The 15,721-nt window shown below is 46.3% G+C and overlaps 1 protein-coding gene across 2 annotated transcripts in view; it reads right to left on the bottom strand.

Annotated features, from left to right (window-relative positions):
• The window catches only part of LOC126193123 (dihydroxyacetone phosphate acyltransferase), a 114,668-nt gene that overhangs the window by 53,242 nt on the left and 45,705 nt on the right, over positions 1-15,721 (bottom strand). For both annotated transcript variants that reach the window (XM_049932661.1, XM_049932662.1), the window contains exon 10: positions 6,128-6,207. In XM_049932661.1, the coding sequence (XP_049788618.1) occupies positions 6,128-6,207 (80 nt within the window). The remainder of the gene's footprint in view (positions 1-6,127; positions 6,208-15,721) is intronic.

Genomic DNA, 15,721 nt, shown 5'->3' with positions numbered 1-15,721 from the left:
AGAGACGGGGCGGGGGGGAGAGACGGGGCGGGGGGGAGAGACGGGGCGGGGGGGAGAGACGGGGCGGGGGGGAGAGACGGGGCGGGGGGGAGAGGACGGGGCGGGGGGGAGAGGACGGGGCGGGGGGGAGAGGACGGGGCGGGGGGGAGAGGACGGGGCGGGGGGGAGAGGACGGGGCGGGGGGGAGAGAACGGGGCGGGGGGGAGAGGACGGGGCGGGGGGAGAGGACGGGGCGGGGGGGAGAGGACGGGGCGGGGGGGAGAGGACGGGGCGGGGGGGAGGGGACGGGGCGGGGGGAGGGGACGGGGCGGGGGGGAGGGGACGGGGCGGGGGGAGGGGACGGGGCGGGGGGGAGGGGACGGGGCGGGGGGGAGAGGACGGGGCGGGGGGGAGAGGACGGGGCGGGGGGGAGAGGACGGGGCGGGGGGGAGAGGACGGGGCGGGGGGGAGAGGACGGGGCGGGGGGGAGAGGACGGGGCGGGGGGGAGAGGACGGGGCGGGGGGGAGAGGACGGGGCGGGGAGGGGACGGGGCGGGGGGGAGGGGACGGGGCGGGGGGAGGGGACGGGGCGGGGGAGGGACGGGGAGGGGGGAGAGGACGGTGCGGGGGGGGGGGAGGGGACGGGGCGGGGGGGGAGGTAGCTGGGGGGAGGGGACGGGTCGGGGGGGGAGAGGACGGGGCGGGGGGGAGAGGACGGGGCGGGGGTGAGGGGACGGGGCGGGGGGGAGGGGACGGGGCGGGGGGGAGAGGACGGGGCGGGGTGGAGAGGACGGGGCGGGGTGGAGAGGACGGGGCGGGGTGGAGAGGACGGGGCGGGGGGGAGAGGACGGGGCGGGGGGGAGAGGACGGGGCGGGGGGGAGAGACGGGGCTGGGGGGAGAGACGGGGCTGGGGGGGAGAGACGGGGCTGGGGGGAGAGACGGGGCGGGGGGGAGAGAAGGGGCGGGGGGAGAGAAGGGGCGGGGGGAGGGGGAGGGACGGGGCGGGGGAGGGGGAGGGACGGAGCGGGGGGAGGGGGAGGGACGGAGCGGGGGGAGGGGGAGGGACGGAGCGGGGGAGGGGGAGGGACGGGGCGGGGGGGAGGGACGGAGCGGGGGGAGGGGGAGGGACGGAGCGGGGGGAGGGGTGGGACGGGGCGGGGGGAGTGAGACGGGGCGGGGGGAGGGGGAGAGACGGGGCGGGGGAGGGGGATAGACGGGGCGGGGGAGAGACGGGGCGGGGCTAGGGTGAGAGACGGGGCGGGGGGAGGGGGAGAGTCGGGGCGGGGGGGGAGAGACGGGGCGGGGGGAGGGGGCGAGACGGGGCGGGGGGAGGGGGAGAGAGGGGGCGAGACGGGGCGGGGGGAGGGGGAGAGACGGGGCGGGGGGAGGGGGAGAGACGGGGCGGGGGGAGGGGGAGAGACGGGGCGGGGGGAGGGGGAGAGACGGGGCGGGGGAGGGGGAGAGACGGGGCGGGGGGAGGGGGAGAGACGGGGCGGGGGAGTGGGAGAGACGTGGCGGGGGGAGTGGGAGAGACGTGGCGGGGGGAGGGGGAGAGACGTGGCGGGGGGAGGGGGAGAGACGTGGCGGGGGGAGGGGGAGAGACGGGGCGGGGGGAGGGGGAGAGACGGGGCGGGGGGAGGGGGAGAGACGGGGCGGGGGGAGGGGGAGAGACGGGGCGGGGGGAGGGGGAGAGACGGGGCGGGGGGAGGGGGAGAGACGGGGCGGGGGGAGGGGGAGAGACGGGGCGGGGGGGGGGGGAGAGACGGGGCGGGGGGGGGGGAGAGACGGGGCGGGGGGGGAGAGACGGGGCGGGGGGGAGAGACGGGGCGGGGGGGAGAGACGGGGCGGGGGGGAGAGACGGGGCGGGGGGGAGAGACGGGGCGGGGGGGAGAGACGGGGCGGGGGGGAGAGACGGGGCGGGGGGGAGAGACGGGGCGGGGGGGAGAGACGGGGCGGGGGGGAGAGACGGGGCGGGGGGGAGAGACATGGCGGGGGGAGAGACATGGCGGGGGGAGAGACGGGGCGGGGGGGAGAGACGGGGCGGGGGGGGAGAGACTGGGCGGGGGGGGAGAGACTGGGCGGGGGGGAGAGACTGGGCGGGGGGGAGAGACTGGGCGGGGGGGAGAGACTGGGCGGGGGGGAGAGACTGGGCGGGGGGGAGAGACTGGGCGGGGGGGAGAGACTGGGCGGGGGGGAGAGACGGGGCGGGGGTGGGGAGACGGGGCGGGGGTGGGGAGACGGGGCGGGGGTGGGGAGACGGGGCGGGGGTGGGGAGACGGGGCGGGGGTGGGGAGACGGGGCGGGGGTGGGGAGACGGGGCGGGGGTGGGGAGACGGGGCGGGGGTGGGGAGACGGGGCGGGGGTGGGGAGACGGGGCGGGGGGGAGACGGGGCGGGGGGGAGAGGGGGCGGGGGGGGGCGGGGCGGGTGGGAGACGGGGCGGGGGGAGACGGGGCGGGGGGGAGACGGGGCGGGGGGAGCGAGAGGTGGGGGGGAGACGGGGTGGGGGAGACGGGGCGGGGGAGACGGGGCGGGGGAGACGGGGCGGGGGAGACGGGGCGGGGGAGACGGGGCGGGGGAGACGGGGCGGGGGAGACGGGGCGGGGGAGACGGGGCGGGGGAGACGGGGCGGGGGAGACGGGGGGGAGACGGGGCGGGGGAGACGGGGCGGGGGAGACGGGGCGGGGGAGACGGGGCGGGGGAGACGGGGTGGGGGAGACGGGGTGGGGGAGACGGGGTGGGGGAGACGGGATGGGGGAGACGGTGTGTGTGTGTGTGTGTGTGTGTGTGTGTGTGTGTGTGTGTGTACTGCACACTGCACTTAAGTCATACATTACAGGCTATACTGTACAGATTTATTATTAAGCAGATCACCTGATTAGTGTCAGTAACATGCATCAGAAAAGTTGACATAAAATTACATTTGTTTCATTACTCATTGAGGAATTTGTAATATTAATACACTATACATAAATTTCTGTAACACAGGGAAAAATAAGGAGATTCCACAACCCTGGAATCAGGCAAGCAAATGAGTATATTAACGGAATTATGAACATCTTTCTGTAGTCTTAAAAAAGAAACAATACATCGCAGAATATGACCATGTGTTAGTCTTAGCACTAGATTAACATTAAAGCTGGCAACATTAAAGCTGACAAAAATACTTTCCCAAAGCAAAGGAGGCAAATAAACAGCATAAAAAAACAAAAGTTGTCAATTACGCAATGCAACAGAAACGCCATATTATTGGGAAAAAAAAAATCTGTAACACGAAACTGCCCAGTACAGTCTTATTTGCACTTTGTACATAACGAGTTATGTGTGTGCTTGACAAGTGTGTAGATTTAACATTCAACTACCATTTCCCATTCAGATTGGTCTTTATTCTGCACAAGCATTTCTCTAACAGCATTGATTTTTTTATAATATGATAGTATGAGAGGCAGCAGTGTTATCATCACTCATTCATAATGTAGATTAGAGAGACCTCAAATCTACAATTATTGATCTTCTCTAAATCTGTTTATAAACACATGGTAAATAATTCTATGCATCCCTGTGTAACTACTTAACAGATCTGCAAGCAAAATTGAATATCAGTATGTTTTTAACATTTTCTTTTCAATTTCTCAAGAAAAGTGAGACATACCAATATTGTACTTATTTAGTGCCAAATCCCAAGATCTACTACTGGCAGAACATCTCATAACAGCTAAACTTCATGTGTCACACATATGAGAGACAGAGAAGATGTCAGCATGCCAGTTCAAAGATTTAAACATTTTAACATCATATATTTTTGTCAATTTTAAGAATGGTACAGAAATCCAATGTACTCACTCAAGTACATTCAGATTATTTACTCTTATCTTAGATCCAACTGTGAAAAACACTTTCTCTGTATGACATCTGCTTCAAAGCCACAATCATATAGGAACAGTAAGAAAATAGACTTATCACATCCTTTTCTTCTGGTTGTATAGATGATAGCCCATACAATAGATGTATTCTGTTATTAACTGATATATGATGATCAGCATCATCGTCAGCAGCAGCAGCAACAACAATTTTACATTAACTGCATGATAATGGCCTCCTCCAAACTTCTCCATATCCTATTGGCTTCAGCTATATGCATTCATGTAGCCCCTGTATGTTTTGTAATGACCTTAACAAATAGTTCATCTCAGTTCTGTCTTATCTCTTTCAGTCCAGCAAACAATCTCCTCAGTCCACCTACCAGATGTTCACTGGGCAGTAAGTCGAACTCACTTTCATTTGATTTTCATGAGAGCCATAATTGCATATTCCATTCCAGACTGTTTCCAGATAAATTTCTTTGTTTTGTTCTCTTAAAAATTCCCTAAATACATCCCTCCAGTGATCACCAAACAACCCTCAGCATTTATATGGTTTTCGCATTGTAAGTCCACATTCACAGCCTTAAGTCAAAACTGCTACTTCACTCTGACTGTAAACTTCCCTTGTTAGTGATAATGGAAACTTGCTTTAGGGACCCTAATTAGTTTACCGAAAGCACACCAGGCCAGTTTTACTCTGTCTTATTCTGCCCATCCAACTTTTGTTCCCAATAACCATAAATAAATAAACTCTACTGGTTCAGGGTCAACTTTAATATTTTCTTTTCTCTATGTTTCTGCGCATTATTTTAGCCTTATTATAACTAATTTTCAGGCCTGCCTCCACACTTACTCTATTGGATGGTTCAAGAAAGTTCCATTAATACACATTCCTTCTGTTTTCCTGTCTTATGGGTTCTCTAGTGTTACAGAGAATAGGTGTGGATGGATATGTGTGTGTGTGCATGTGTATGCCCGTCCTTTTTTCCCCCTAAGGTAAGTCTTTCCGCTCCCGGGATTGGAATGACTCCTTACCCTCTCCCTTAAAACCCACATCCTTTTGTCTTTCCCCCTCCTTCCCTCTTTCCTGACGAGGCAACCGTTGGTTGCGAAAGCAGAATTTTGTGTGTATGTATGTGTTTGTTTGTGTGTCTATCGACCTGCCAGCGCTTTCGTTTGGTAAGTCACATCATCTTTGTTTTTACATATATTTTTCCCACGTGGAATGTTTCCCTCTATTATATTCAGAGAATAGCCTTGGTTACACAAAATACCCTCCTTCCTGACTCCTCTTTCAATTGCACATTTCTTACTATTTTGATCAAGTTTAAAGTACGCTGTAGCACTGATGAATTTATTTTTTAGTATAGTAACACTGGCTCAATCAATATCTTGTTTCTGAATACTAGTGCAGATTTTCTTGGAACTCACCAATAGACAAAATGGTAATTCACACTCATTGCTTTACACTATAATTTTGTTAGTAACATGCAAATAGTCCACTGTGCCACATCCCCTTTGAAAACCAGCTCATTACTTTGCATGCTTAAAAAGCAAAGGTTTTTCTATTTAGTAGGTTATAATTTTAGTGAATACATTACACAGGAGGAGGCTCATACTCTACATATTTTTTTTTTTTTTTAATGTGGAAGATGTGGTTCATTAAATGCTGTCTTTAAATATCTAACAATCATCTTTTTCTTTGTTTGCACCTATTTCTCATCTACATTCAGTCAGGGCAATGTCCTGAAAGCTCAAACATTTAGAAGTAGTTATCCGCATCAGATAAATTTTTGCTCCTATAAGCTTGGCCAAAGTCTCTCCCTCCCCCCCCCCCCCTCTCCCTCCCTCCAACGTAGGTACTCTATCTGCAGGACAGTTTTTCAAAAATGTTGCTGCAATACAGAACTTTATTTACCTTAACCAGAAATTGGTCTGCTACCAAATGTAGCAAGCATCTGCAAAAATTACTGCTAACAATTTCAGATTACAAAAAGTTATTTTGACAATTATGTTCTTAGTCGAGTTACCAACAACTTGACAAATTTATTAATAATCTGTGATACTATGTACAGATTGTACAGTTCCATCCATTTACATGTTAGCTTCTGTTAGATTTAGCTACCACTTATCAAAACTATACTACTACTACTACTACTACTACTACAGTACAAGTAGCATGCACTCAATTAACAGGCTGAACAAATTCTGCAAGTGCTAAGTTCTTTGTTCTAAGATATACAGGAAAACTTTCAAGAAGCAGTCAATTGAAAAGTCCAACATACCTTTACTTCCCATGCACCATTAAAGACAAAGTCATGTGACAGAAGTAACCGTATGAAGTGGTACTTCCTAAATAGTTTATCTGAAGAATAAAAACAAACAAATGGGCATTCTGCAGGCTATTGAAGACAAATGTTATAATCACACCTGAAAATAGTTCTTAATATTAAATTGCAAGAGATTTATGTACATTTATACACATAACTCAAAACAACTGCTCACTTCATGGTGAAATAGAAAACGCCAATGATACTATAGCAATCACATAGTCTGCGTGGTAACACAAAAAGTTTAGTGTCAAAACTCAGACGGAAAAACTAAGAGTGTTGTTGTTGTTACTGTTATTATTATTACACATTACCCTATAATACTATTCAACAAAAATGCTTTCTGGAGTTTACAGATAAAATTCTCTCAATTGTAGAATACTTGGAATTATTAAGCATATCTTGACAATTTCAGTGCTCTTGATACATTTACCTGTCAATTACTGTTTTATTAAGTTAACTACATTTTCATTGGTACACAGATAAATGAAAACTTCTATATAGGATTAAAGGTCATGCAAATAAATTACTATGCCTATGGCTGGAAAGTACATACAAGTAGTAAAAGAATTCTTAGTTCAAGCTAACAATATCTAGCATCATTTGAGACCGAGAGGCATCTTGCTTTGAAACAACAGAAATACTGAGAACTACAGCAACACAACTTTTATGCACGATGACAGCTGAACACTGTGACAGATTGATACAGGTTTTCAGAAATAACTGCAACCTTTTGCCTTTTGTGAGGGTTCAACTTTTATTTTACTATGATCAGTTTCAAGTAACCTAGTGCTCATCATCAGGCAGTATAAAGGCATCTTGAAACAAGTCACTGTAAAATAAAAATTGAGTCATCACAAAAGATGAGTGGTTGTAGTTATCTCTGAAAACCTTTAACCCCAGTAATGTTAATAGCCCCCTCTCCCCCCCTCCCCCGCCCCTCCATGATGAAAGGAAAAGAGAAACTGGTGTTATATTTAAGAGCTTTCCCATAATGTAAATGGGGACAATTTCACACGCTGATGACCTATTGTGTTATTTCTTCTCTTTTCAACATGTTATTCATCAGTTGTGCCGGGAATAAAAAAGCTTAGGTTGTAGAAGCAGTTATTTCACTTGAACCCAGTGCCATTAGAGAATTGTGTCACTTTTATTCATGTAGACACGAAGTGTAATTAGTTTGGATTTTAAATTGGCAGGATGTATTGGATGCACCTTACTTGCAAACAGTTTCATCCTCAGAATTTTGTTGACTACTGATAGCAAAGCATAAGGGCATGCCTCTGAGTTACCATTTCCTTGCATTAGCTACACTTTATACTGTAAAAACATGGTTCAGAAGAACTGCTTTTGGATTAGTGTTTTTCTACAAACATCAAACAATTCCAGTCAGATAACCATCCAAAAGGTGTGTGTTCTGTGAGTAAGTCAATAGGCATGATATGACATGCCAACCATATTTAGAGCCACATGAAAAAATTTCCTATGGATACTGTATCTTAAGCAGTCACCTACCCATCACTGCCTTATGATAACCAGGGAAAGCAGCAGACAATTTCCACCGCCTAAATAAAGTTATTAGAGGAAATTACATTAGGGTGTTATTTAGTCAAGGCAAACCATGAGGTTGCAATGGTTTACCAAGAAGTATATGAAGAAGATGACAAACTCCTGCTCCACAAGATTATTGATGGTTTTTTCCCAAAAGAGAGAGATCACGAAAATGGTTACTTCCTTTGATAACTGCACTCATGTGCTTTCAATTATATTCACTTCACACAAAATATCTGAGTCACATATTGAATACAGAGTAACATAATGCTCGGTTATTAGTGTTGACAGCTTTGATAATGTTTTGCACTTACATGAAAATGTTACGTCCAGCACTATCTTTCAGCACTCCTTTGCCAACCCACATGGTCACTTTCTCGTCTCATTAGCTTACAGTCATTGCCACTGCAACAACATGATTGATAGGGGCACTACATTTTAACACTGGCTGGTGAATCTCTCTCTCTCTCTCTCTCTCTCTCTCTCTCTCTCTCTCTCTCTCTCTCCCTCTCCCCCCCCCTCCCCCTCTCCATCCCCGGTCTGCTCTCATTTGTGGCTTACAACCTCTGCAGGAAGACATGTTACAAGTGAATGCCTGGATGGTTTTTCCACTCACATGCCAGCTTCAATACCTCCCCGTTTCATTTCCCACTATTGGGACTTATAAAAATGGTAATTGTAGGTGTTTGTTATTGTTATAGTGTTCATTCTGGCTTCAAATCGTTTATTGACCCTTACTGCTTTCTTTCAATAAATCAAGTCTATATTATGGCATTCTAACAATTGTATCACCACTACAAACGTCCAGCTGGAAAAAAATTAAGTAATCAATAACAGAGTCTGCTTCACTGAGCTGATTACATTATCCCCCTTTGTCACATGAGTAAACTCAGTTTGAATATGGGATGTCTTCAGAATTGTCAGTAAGATGACCGTCAGTGGTTCCACATATACAAAACAGATCTGCTTATATTTCTCCAGGTTTTCTTTGTTAAAGGTGTCTTTTCATTGGAACCAAGCATAAGCTAATGTTTACATGGATGATCCAAACTATCAGAACACATCATGCTTTGTGAATACTGGATTATCCTCAATTTATTGATCATTAAGATTTAAATAAATTTTTCACGATTCCATTTAAGTTTGCACAACAGCCTGGCCATTGAAGAGCATACAGAAGAAAATAAATTATATAAAACAATAAACTAATCAAAATAGCACAATAATAATAAAGGGGTAAAATATTCAAATGGTTGAGGGCACAAAAAGCTGTTTCACATATTTTAAAACTTGGCTACTATTTCCACCTGAGTGTTATTTCAAAAAGATTTTGGGAGGAACTTGGAATAGAAGAAAATGTTCTACAGCTGCTTAACATTTCGCAGTCAAAATTCGAAAACAGAAGGTCATTCAAACCTTGGGCTGCACTCTCATTACAAGACTTGTCACAGCCAAGCAGCTAGCTTAACTAGCCGTAACTTGTTCATGCCTTCCAGTCCCCCTCCCTCCCACCTCCTATAGCACTGTATGAGGACGAGGTTTACTGCCCGCAGATTGCTTTACATTGTGACCCTGTGGGGATGTTGCATACTTTCACTACTGCTGTTTCTACCAGTTTGATGTTGCTGTCTCTGCCAGTTTGTTGTCTATAATTGTCACATGACTTGATACCAAGAAGAATAACCTATCCCAACATTGAGGTTATACGTTAGGGCTGGTTCTTCTGCTGGGTAAATGCAACAGTTGGATTATGCGTATGCGGGGACTCTCTGACTATGTGATGAATTTTGTAGCCTGAGTACAAGTCACCAGCTTCATTAACGTAAAGATTACTTGCCCCTCAGCTCCTTAGTACAGATCTGGGGCAAGCTGCAAAGCAGCCAATAGTGTCCCCCATCTGGGACCCATCAGTGTAAACTGGTTTGTAATTTCAGTATTAGCATAAGCAAGGTAACCTTGACATTAAGTTTTCATTGGAAGAGGAGGGAGGAGGGGGTGAGAGGAGGGGCAACTATTAGAAACACTGTGAGCATACATAGCACATGCACTACTGCAGAAACTGCTAGAGTGGGATGGGGCAGATAAGGGAAACATTGTGAACTAGGTAAAGGGGCCACACAGTTCCCTAAGGAACACCTCCAAATCCATTTGCTCTGAACCAGACCTGATGGCTTTGATGGCATTTTTTGAAGAATTTTTATTTCTTTGTTCATTTTGCCCTATATGACAGTAACCATTCTTGTGATCAAGGATGCAGATACTTTTCTAGTTGGCAATTTCACTATTGATTCTGTTACTTGTTGTTTAGCAAGTGCCTTGACAGGAATGCAAGTAACAAGTGGAGTAACATTAAATGGCATTCTATTTTTGCACTTGCAAATGCTAGGACTTGTGCTGTTTCTTCTGACAGAGTCCGTGTTGCAGATTTCACTTTGGGTACTTGTTTCTTTATGGCTGATGCAAATTGTGGAGTAAAAGCCTGAGACTGTGCGGCTTCATACAACGTTTGCATCACCACATGAAACGTGTATAACAACTCTCAGACTGCATTCAAAGTGCCACTGATATCGAAGGATTCCACAGACGACCAACACCGTCCGAACATGACCGATCTTTTCAAATCAGTATGTCACTACATGCACGATTACAATGTAGCCAATTTCTTCACCAGAACGTACAGACTTTGGACAACAATCAGCGAAATTCAAATCAGTTTGTTTTTTCGGTCATAATGGCTGACATGACACGCAACATGGTCTGTGGGAAACTGATAAGTTTACTCAAATGAGTAGTTTGGGGTAAACTGAGGATGACAAATATCAAATCAAGATGCAGCTCAGAATCTATGGACTGTAATCGCAGGTTTATTGGAAACCAAAAGTAGACAAAATCTTTGTCGGGAATTTTGGTGTAGATTATAACCTTGAAAAATAATTTAAGTGACAAGGATGGTGTATTTTATGATTAAAGTTACTGTAGTGACCTTTTTGGGTTGTGATAGGTGGACATTAGCTGTCTACAAACTTTTGTTATTGCTTACTGGCATTTTTATGCCAGTAGCCTGGTTATTCTGTTTCATGAAATAGTTTGCAAATGTGGTACACAAGTTTTTCCACTTTACAGTGCTTTAGGTGTTCAGGGTATCTTATTCCAAACTTCGTGCTTGTCTTTCACATGTATGCTGAATGCCAGTCATTGAAGGTTAACCGAAATTTGTCTACACCACTTCAAATAAATTAAAGAAAACAGATTTCTAGTGCTTGCCTAGAGCTGTGATTTGAGCTCTATTAAAACATCCGATACTCACATTAAAGATCCAATTCTGGCTCAAGTAGAACAAGAAGTGACACTTTGATATTTGACATGGTGATTACATCTTTCCAATGATTAAGCCTCAGCTACATTCTGAAAAGTACAGTTTCAAAGTTTTTGTGTGATATTTTGGATGTTATTTGCCATGCCCTACATACTAATTTAAAAGCTAATAATTTCACTCCTGCACCCCCAAATATTACGAAGTTTTAAATTTATTCTATATCAAATTTTGGAGCTACGCTTCATGCAAGTGTCCTAAGACAGTGTAATATGGCTGACTCTCTTTATTACGAACTACATTGAATCTGAAATAATACTGCCACCAGAAATCTTGTTATGTCCTTTCTCAAATCCAATGGGCAAGTGGTCGAAAAGCAGTGAAAAGTTTCCAGTGCTAGAATTAGATTATCTGAATATACCTACTGCCAGTATGGCATGAATGTACATCGTTTTTAGAATAAAGTGAACTGGGTGTGACATCACAAATCTACTTTTCATTAATTAAATAATGCTTGCTTACTCACCCACAAATTTTACCCATTCAGCATATAATAGAAACATCTACCATGTGAATTAATCATTACGTGGACATGACCTCATTAGCACAGGCTTCATACTCTGAAGTCGCCACTATAGCATGATAAACCACACTCTGAATAATGTGTTTTGGAGATATCCTTAGAGTGGTGTATCATTGAAACTACATATTTTCATAATACATGGGTATTTTGTAAAACTTGTCTCTTAATTCCGATAACTGAAGACAGAGTGTACAGTAGCCGAAACATTCTTTTTGAGACAGTTATAGCTGATTCGGCATATTTTTAATAGAACCTACCCTTGGAGGTTAAAGTCTAACCTAACCAGCTCAATCCTGCCAAAAACTGATGAATGAGATCTGATGCACCATAACCAAGCTCTCATTGGACAATGCTGTTGGGCGACCTCTGGCAACTGCAGCTGATGGCTGTTGTCGGTGCTACTATAAACAAAGCCTTAGCCCTTTCTACTTTCTTCTCTTCCATGAATACTGAATATTCTCTATCCCACGTCTGATGATGCTTTGAGAAACCTAAACATACTCATGGATCTAAGCATTACACTACTGGGTTTTGAACAGGTGGCCCATAATTGCCAGAAGTTCCTTGCATTCTGCATTCCAATGTGGTAGGGCCAAATCAACTTATGAAATTTGAAGCAACTGGTTTTGTGACGAATCAGCAGACCCTCAACCATACTTAGTGTGAGTTTTGCATGGTTTTCTTTGTGCTTTGTCAGCAACTAATACAGTGGTGTAAAAAGCTTAAAGAAGAAAATAACTTCTGTATCATTGTCACTGCCAAGCAACACAACTTGATCGAATTTGAACCATACAAAGAAAGAAGTGCTGCAGCAGAGTAAAGCAGGTAACTAAGAAATGCACTGAGGTAAACAGAAATGACACTTTTATTCAAAGACAATAATTACACTGAAGGGTCCCCAGACATTACAAATTGCAAGACACGGTTTTTTAATAATGTACGTGATCACCACAAATGGCAATTCATGTTCTACAACATGCCCCATGCTGGTTCGTAAGCATTTTTTGAGGTAGGGTGTCCCATAGCTCCACCAGCACAGTTGACAACGGCTCGACAGTCACTGGTGATGTGCGTCAATAAATCTAAACACATCCTCCATGTGCTCAATGGTATTTAAGCTGGGAGGAACAGGCAGGGCAGTCTATTCACTGAATATCTTTTCATTCAAAGAGCTTCTCCACCAGCTCAGTTCGATACGGCTGCACTTTGTAATCCATAATAATGAAGTCAGGGCTAAATGCACCCCAGAGACTGTGCACATGAAGAACAAGTAGTGTCACAAAGGCATTAACTGGTGAGTGTACCATGTTCAAATATTTGGTGGGCAGTATGCCCATACAATATTATGTCTGCACACACCGTAATACCTGGACCACCAAACAATCATGGCAACACATAATGTTGCAGGGGTGGAAGGACCTCCAAATCTTTGAACAAGATGCAATTATCGGTTAACACCCTTGTGCCCCTACTCCTTCCCCATGGGCATCTTTTCAGATGTGTCTTCGGCCTTCCTTCATTTTTGTGGAAGCTGATGTGTGATCTCGTTGAAGAGAACAGGTGGTGGATCTCTTCATATGAGAGGATATTTGGCAAATTCACAGGGCTGCCCCCCTCCTCCCCCACCACCAAACCTAAATACCATTGAGCATGTGCATGATGTGCTGGAGAGACGTTCTGCAGTATGTCCATATGCATCAATGACCGTTCAGCAGTTGTCAGCCGTGCTGGTGCAGGAGTGAAATGTCCTATCACAAGAACTCCTTACCCATCCTGTGACCAGCATGGGAGCACATTGCAGAACATGACTTGCCACCATGGTGATCACACCCCCTATTAACAACCATAATCCCCCTTTTGGTAAAGTCCAGGGGCCCATCATGACTGTGGTGACTTCAATGCAATTATTGTCTCTGAATGAAAGTGGCATTTCTGTTCGTCTCATTACATATTTCTTTCAGTTATATTCTGTACTATTCTGTGGCAGTTCTTTCTATGTACAGCTCACATTTCATTGATCTATGTTACTTGGCAGTGACACATCATGTGTAATTTACTTCCATCCTCAAGTTTTGCACTCCAGTGTATTTCCACTTACATTATAACAAATCCTTACTGAAAATTATGCTATTATGTATTTCAGCCATGTGAGATATTCCCAAGCCTATTAATAGCCTTTACAAGAGTTGATTCTTTGTGAAAGGGCAAAGTTTCAGCTAGGAACATCCCATTACAGAGACATTTAATATCCTTGGGTGTTCCTCAATTTTGTTCCATCACTTTCTATATGTGAAAGGAGAGTGTTTCAAATCTCTTGTTTACATTTTCACAAACTGCATGTGTTTTATGATGACAATGTTTGTTTGTTGTTGTTGTTGTTGCTGTTGTTGCTGTTGTTGTTGTGGTGGTGGTGGTGGTGGTGGTGGTGGTGGTGGTTACTGTGAATATGACTGCAGGTTAAGATCTCTCAACTTTTCAGTTACTAGTGTGGAGTCACCGCCAGACACCACACTTGCTAGGTGGTAGTCTTTAAATCGGCCGCAGTCCGTAAGTATACGTCGGACCTGCGTGTCGCCACTATCAGTGATTGCAGACCGAGTGCCACCACACGGCAGGTCTAGTCTAGAGAGACTCCCTAGCACTCTCCCCAGTTTTACAGCCGACTTTGCTAGCGATGTTTCACTGACTACATACGCTCTCATTTGCAGAGACGACAGTTTAGCATAGCCTTCGGCTACGTCATTTGCTACGACCTAGCAAGGCGCCATATTCTTCAAGAATGTATTCTGAACTGATAATATTGTGAATCATGTACCGTCAAGAGCGACATTCAATATTAATGGATGAAAGTTAAGTATCAAACTAATTACATCATCAGCTTTCTGAATTCTAATTCCTTGTCATGTTCAAGACCTCACGTCAGTATAGTTCTGCCCTCCTCACGCCAGCCTGCATGAGCTAAAATGCGTGCATTTCGGCCTCCACTAGTTACACGGTGTTGGCTCTTCTGCCAACACAACAACTAGCATCCTTACTGCAACTTCTGAAGACAAATTTCATTACAATCTTTAAAACTAAAACTGAAACTATACATCAAAATTGCTTTCTATCCTCTCTCTCATACATTCACCGTCTTTCATCCAAAACATAAAATTGTGTGTTCCTGCTTTAAAATAATGATACAGTTAGACATACCAAACAATAAGTCACTATACTGTGGCTGGCTGATCACCAAACAAATGGACGAGCATGCTATCATGAGTATACACTAAAATCTCCTGTGTAACACATTAGGCAGAAAGCTGAACATATTACAAAAGTTTAAAATACGTACACTTGTTTCACCACAACCCAAAATATAGGGAAGATCAGGTGGTAAACCAGTTGTTGCACTCTTGTCATAATGAAATAAATTTTCAGTTAAAATAAGGTGTACAAATATTTCTGTGCCATACTGGGAGAGCCTATGTAACTCTCAGTGACATGTGGCCCTGTTGCTTGACAACAAGTTCACAGCATGTAGGGGGATGGCACATGGTGTCCTTGGCTACTTCATCATTAGTCTCATGTTCCTGAATTCCCATGGTTATAGCAAAAGAGACATTGCAAACACTTTCAGGTGTCACCGAAGAAGGATGCCTTGTATACTGGCTGAAGACGCCAAGCCGGCAGCTTTCCTGCCATACCATGGGACAACAAGCAGCAAGTTAAGATGTGTACTGCAGAGACATGGATTGAGACCAGTGTTCTAGCCCACTCACAAGATACGAGATATGCTGTGCCCTGTTAAAGACGACTTAGCTCTTCATGTGCCTGGTGCATAAGATGTCCCTTGTGAGTGCGGCAGCATCTATATCGGCCAGACAATTCGTACAATTGCAGAACATTGTACCGAGCACAAGAGACACATTAAACAGAGAGAGCTCAACAAGTCAGCCATAGCTGAGCATTGCCTGGAAAATGGGCATAAAATACAGTTTGAGAACATGAGAGTCTTGACTTGTGCATCAACTTACTGGGATTCCACTATAAAAGAAGCGGCTGGGTTTAAATGGAACATTAACAATTTTAATAGGGACCAGGGGTACACACTGAGTAGGGC

This window comes from Schistocerca nitens, chromosome 1 (assembly GCF_023898315.1).
Source record: "Schistocerca nitens isolate TAMUIC-IGC-003100 chromosome 1, iqSchNite1.1, whole genome shotgun sequence".
NCBI classification, from domain to species: domain Eukaryota; kingdom Metazoa; phylum Arthropoda; class Insecta; order Orthoptera; family Acrididae; genus Schistocerca; species Schistocerca nitens.
The sequence above is the reverse complement of the archived record's forward strand: the minus strand, read 5'-3'. Positions and strand labels throughout refer to the sequence as shown.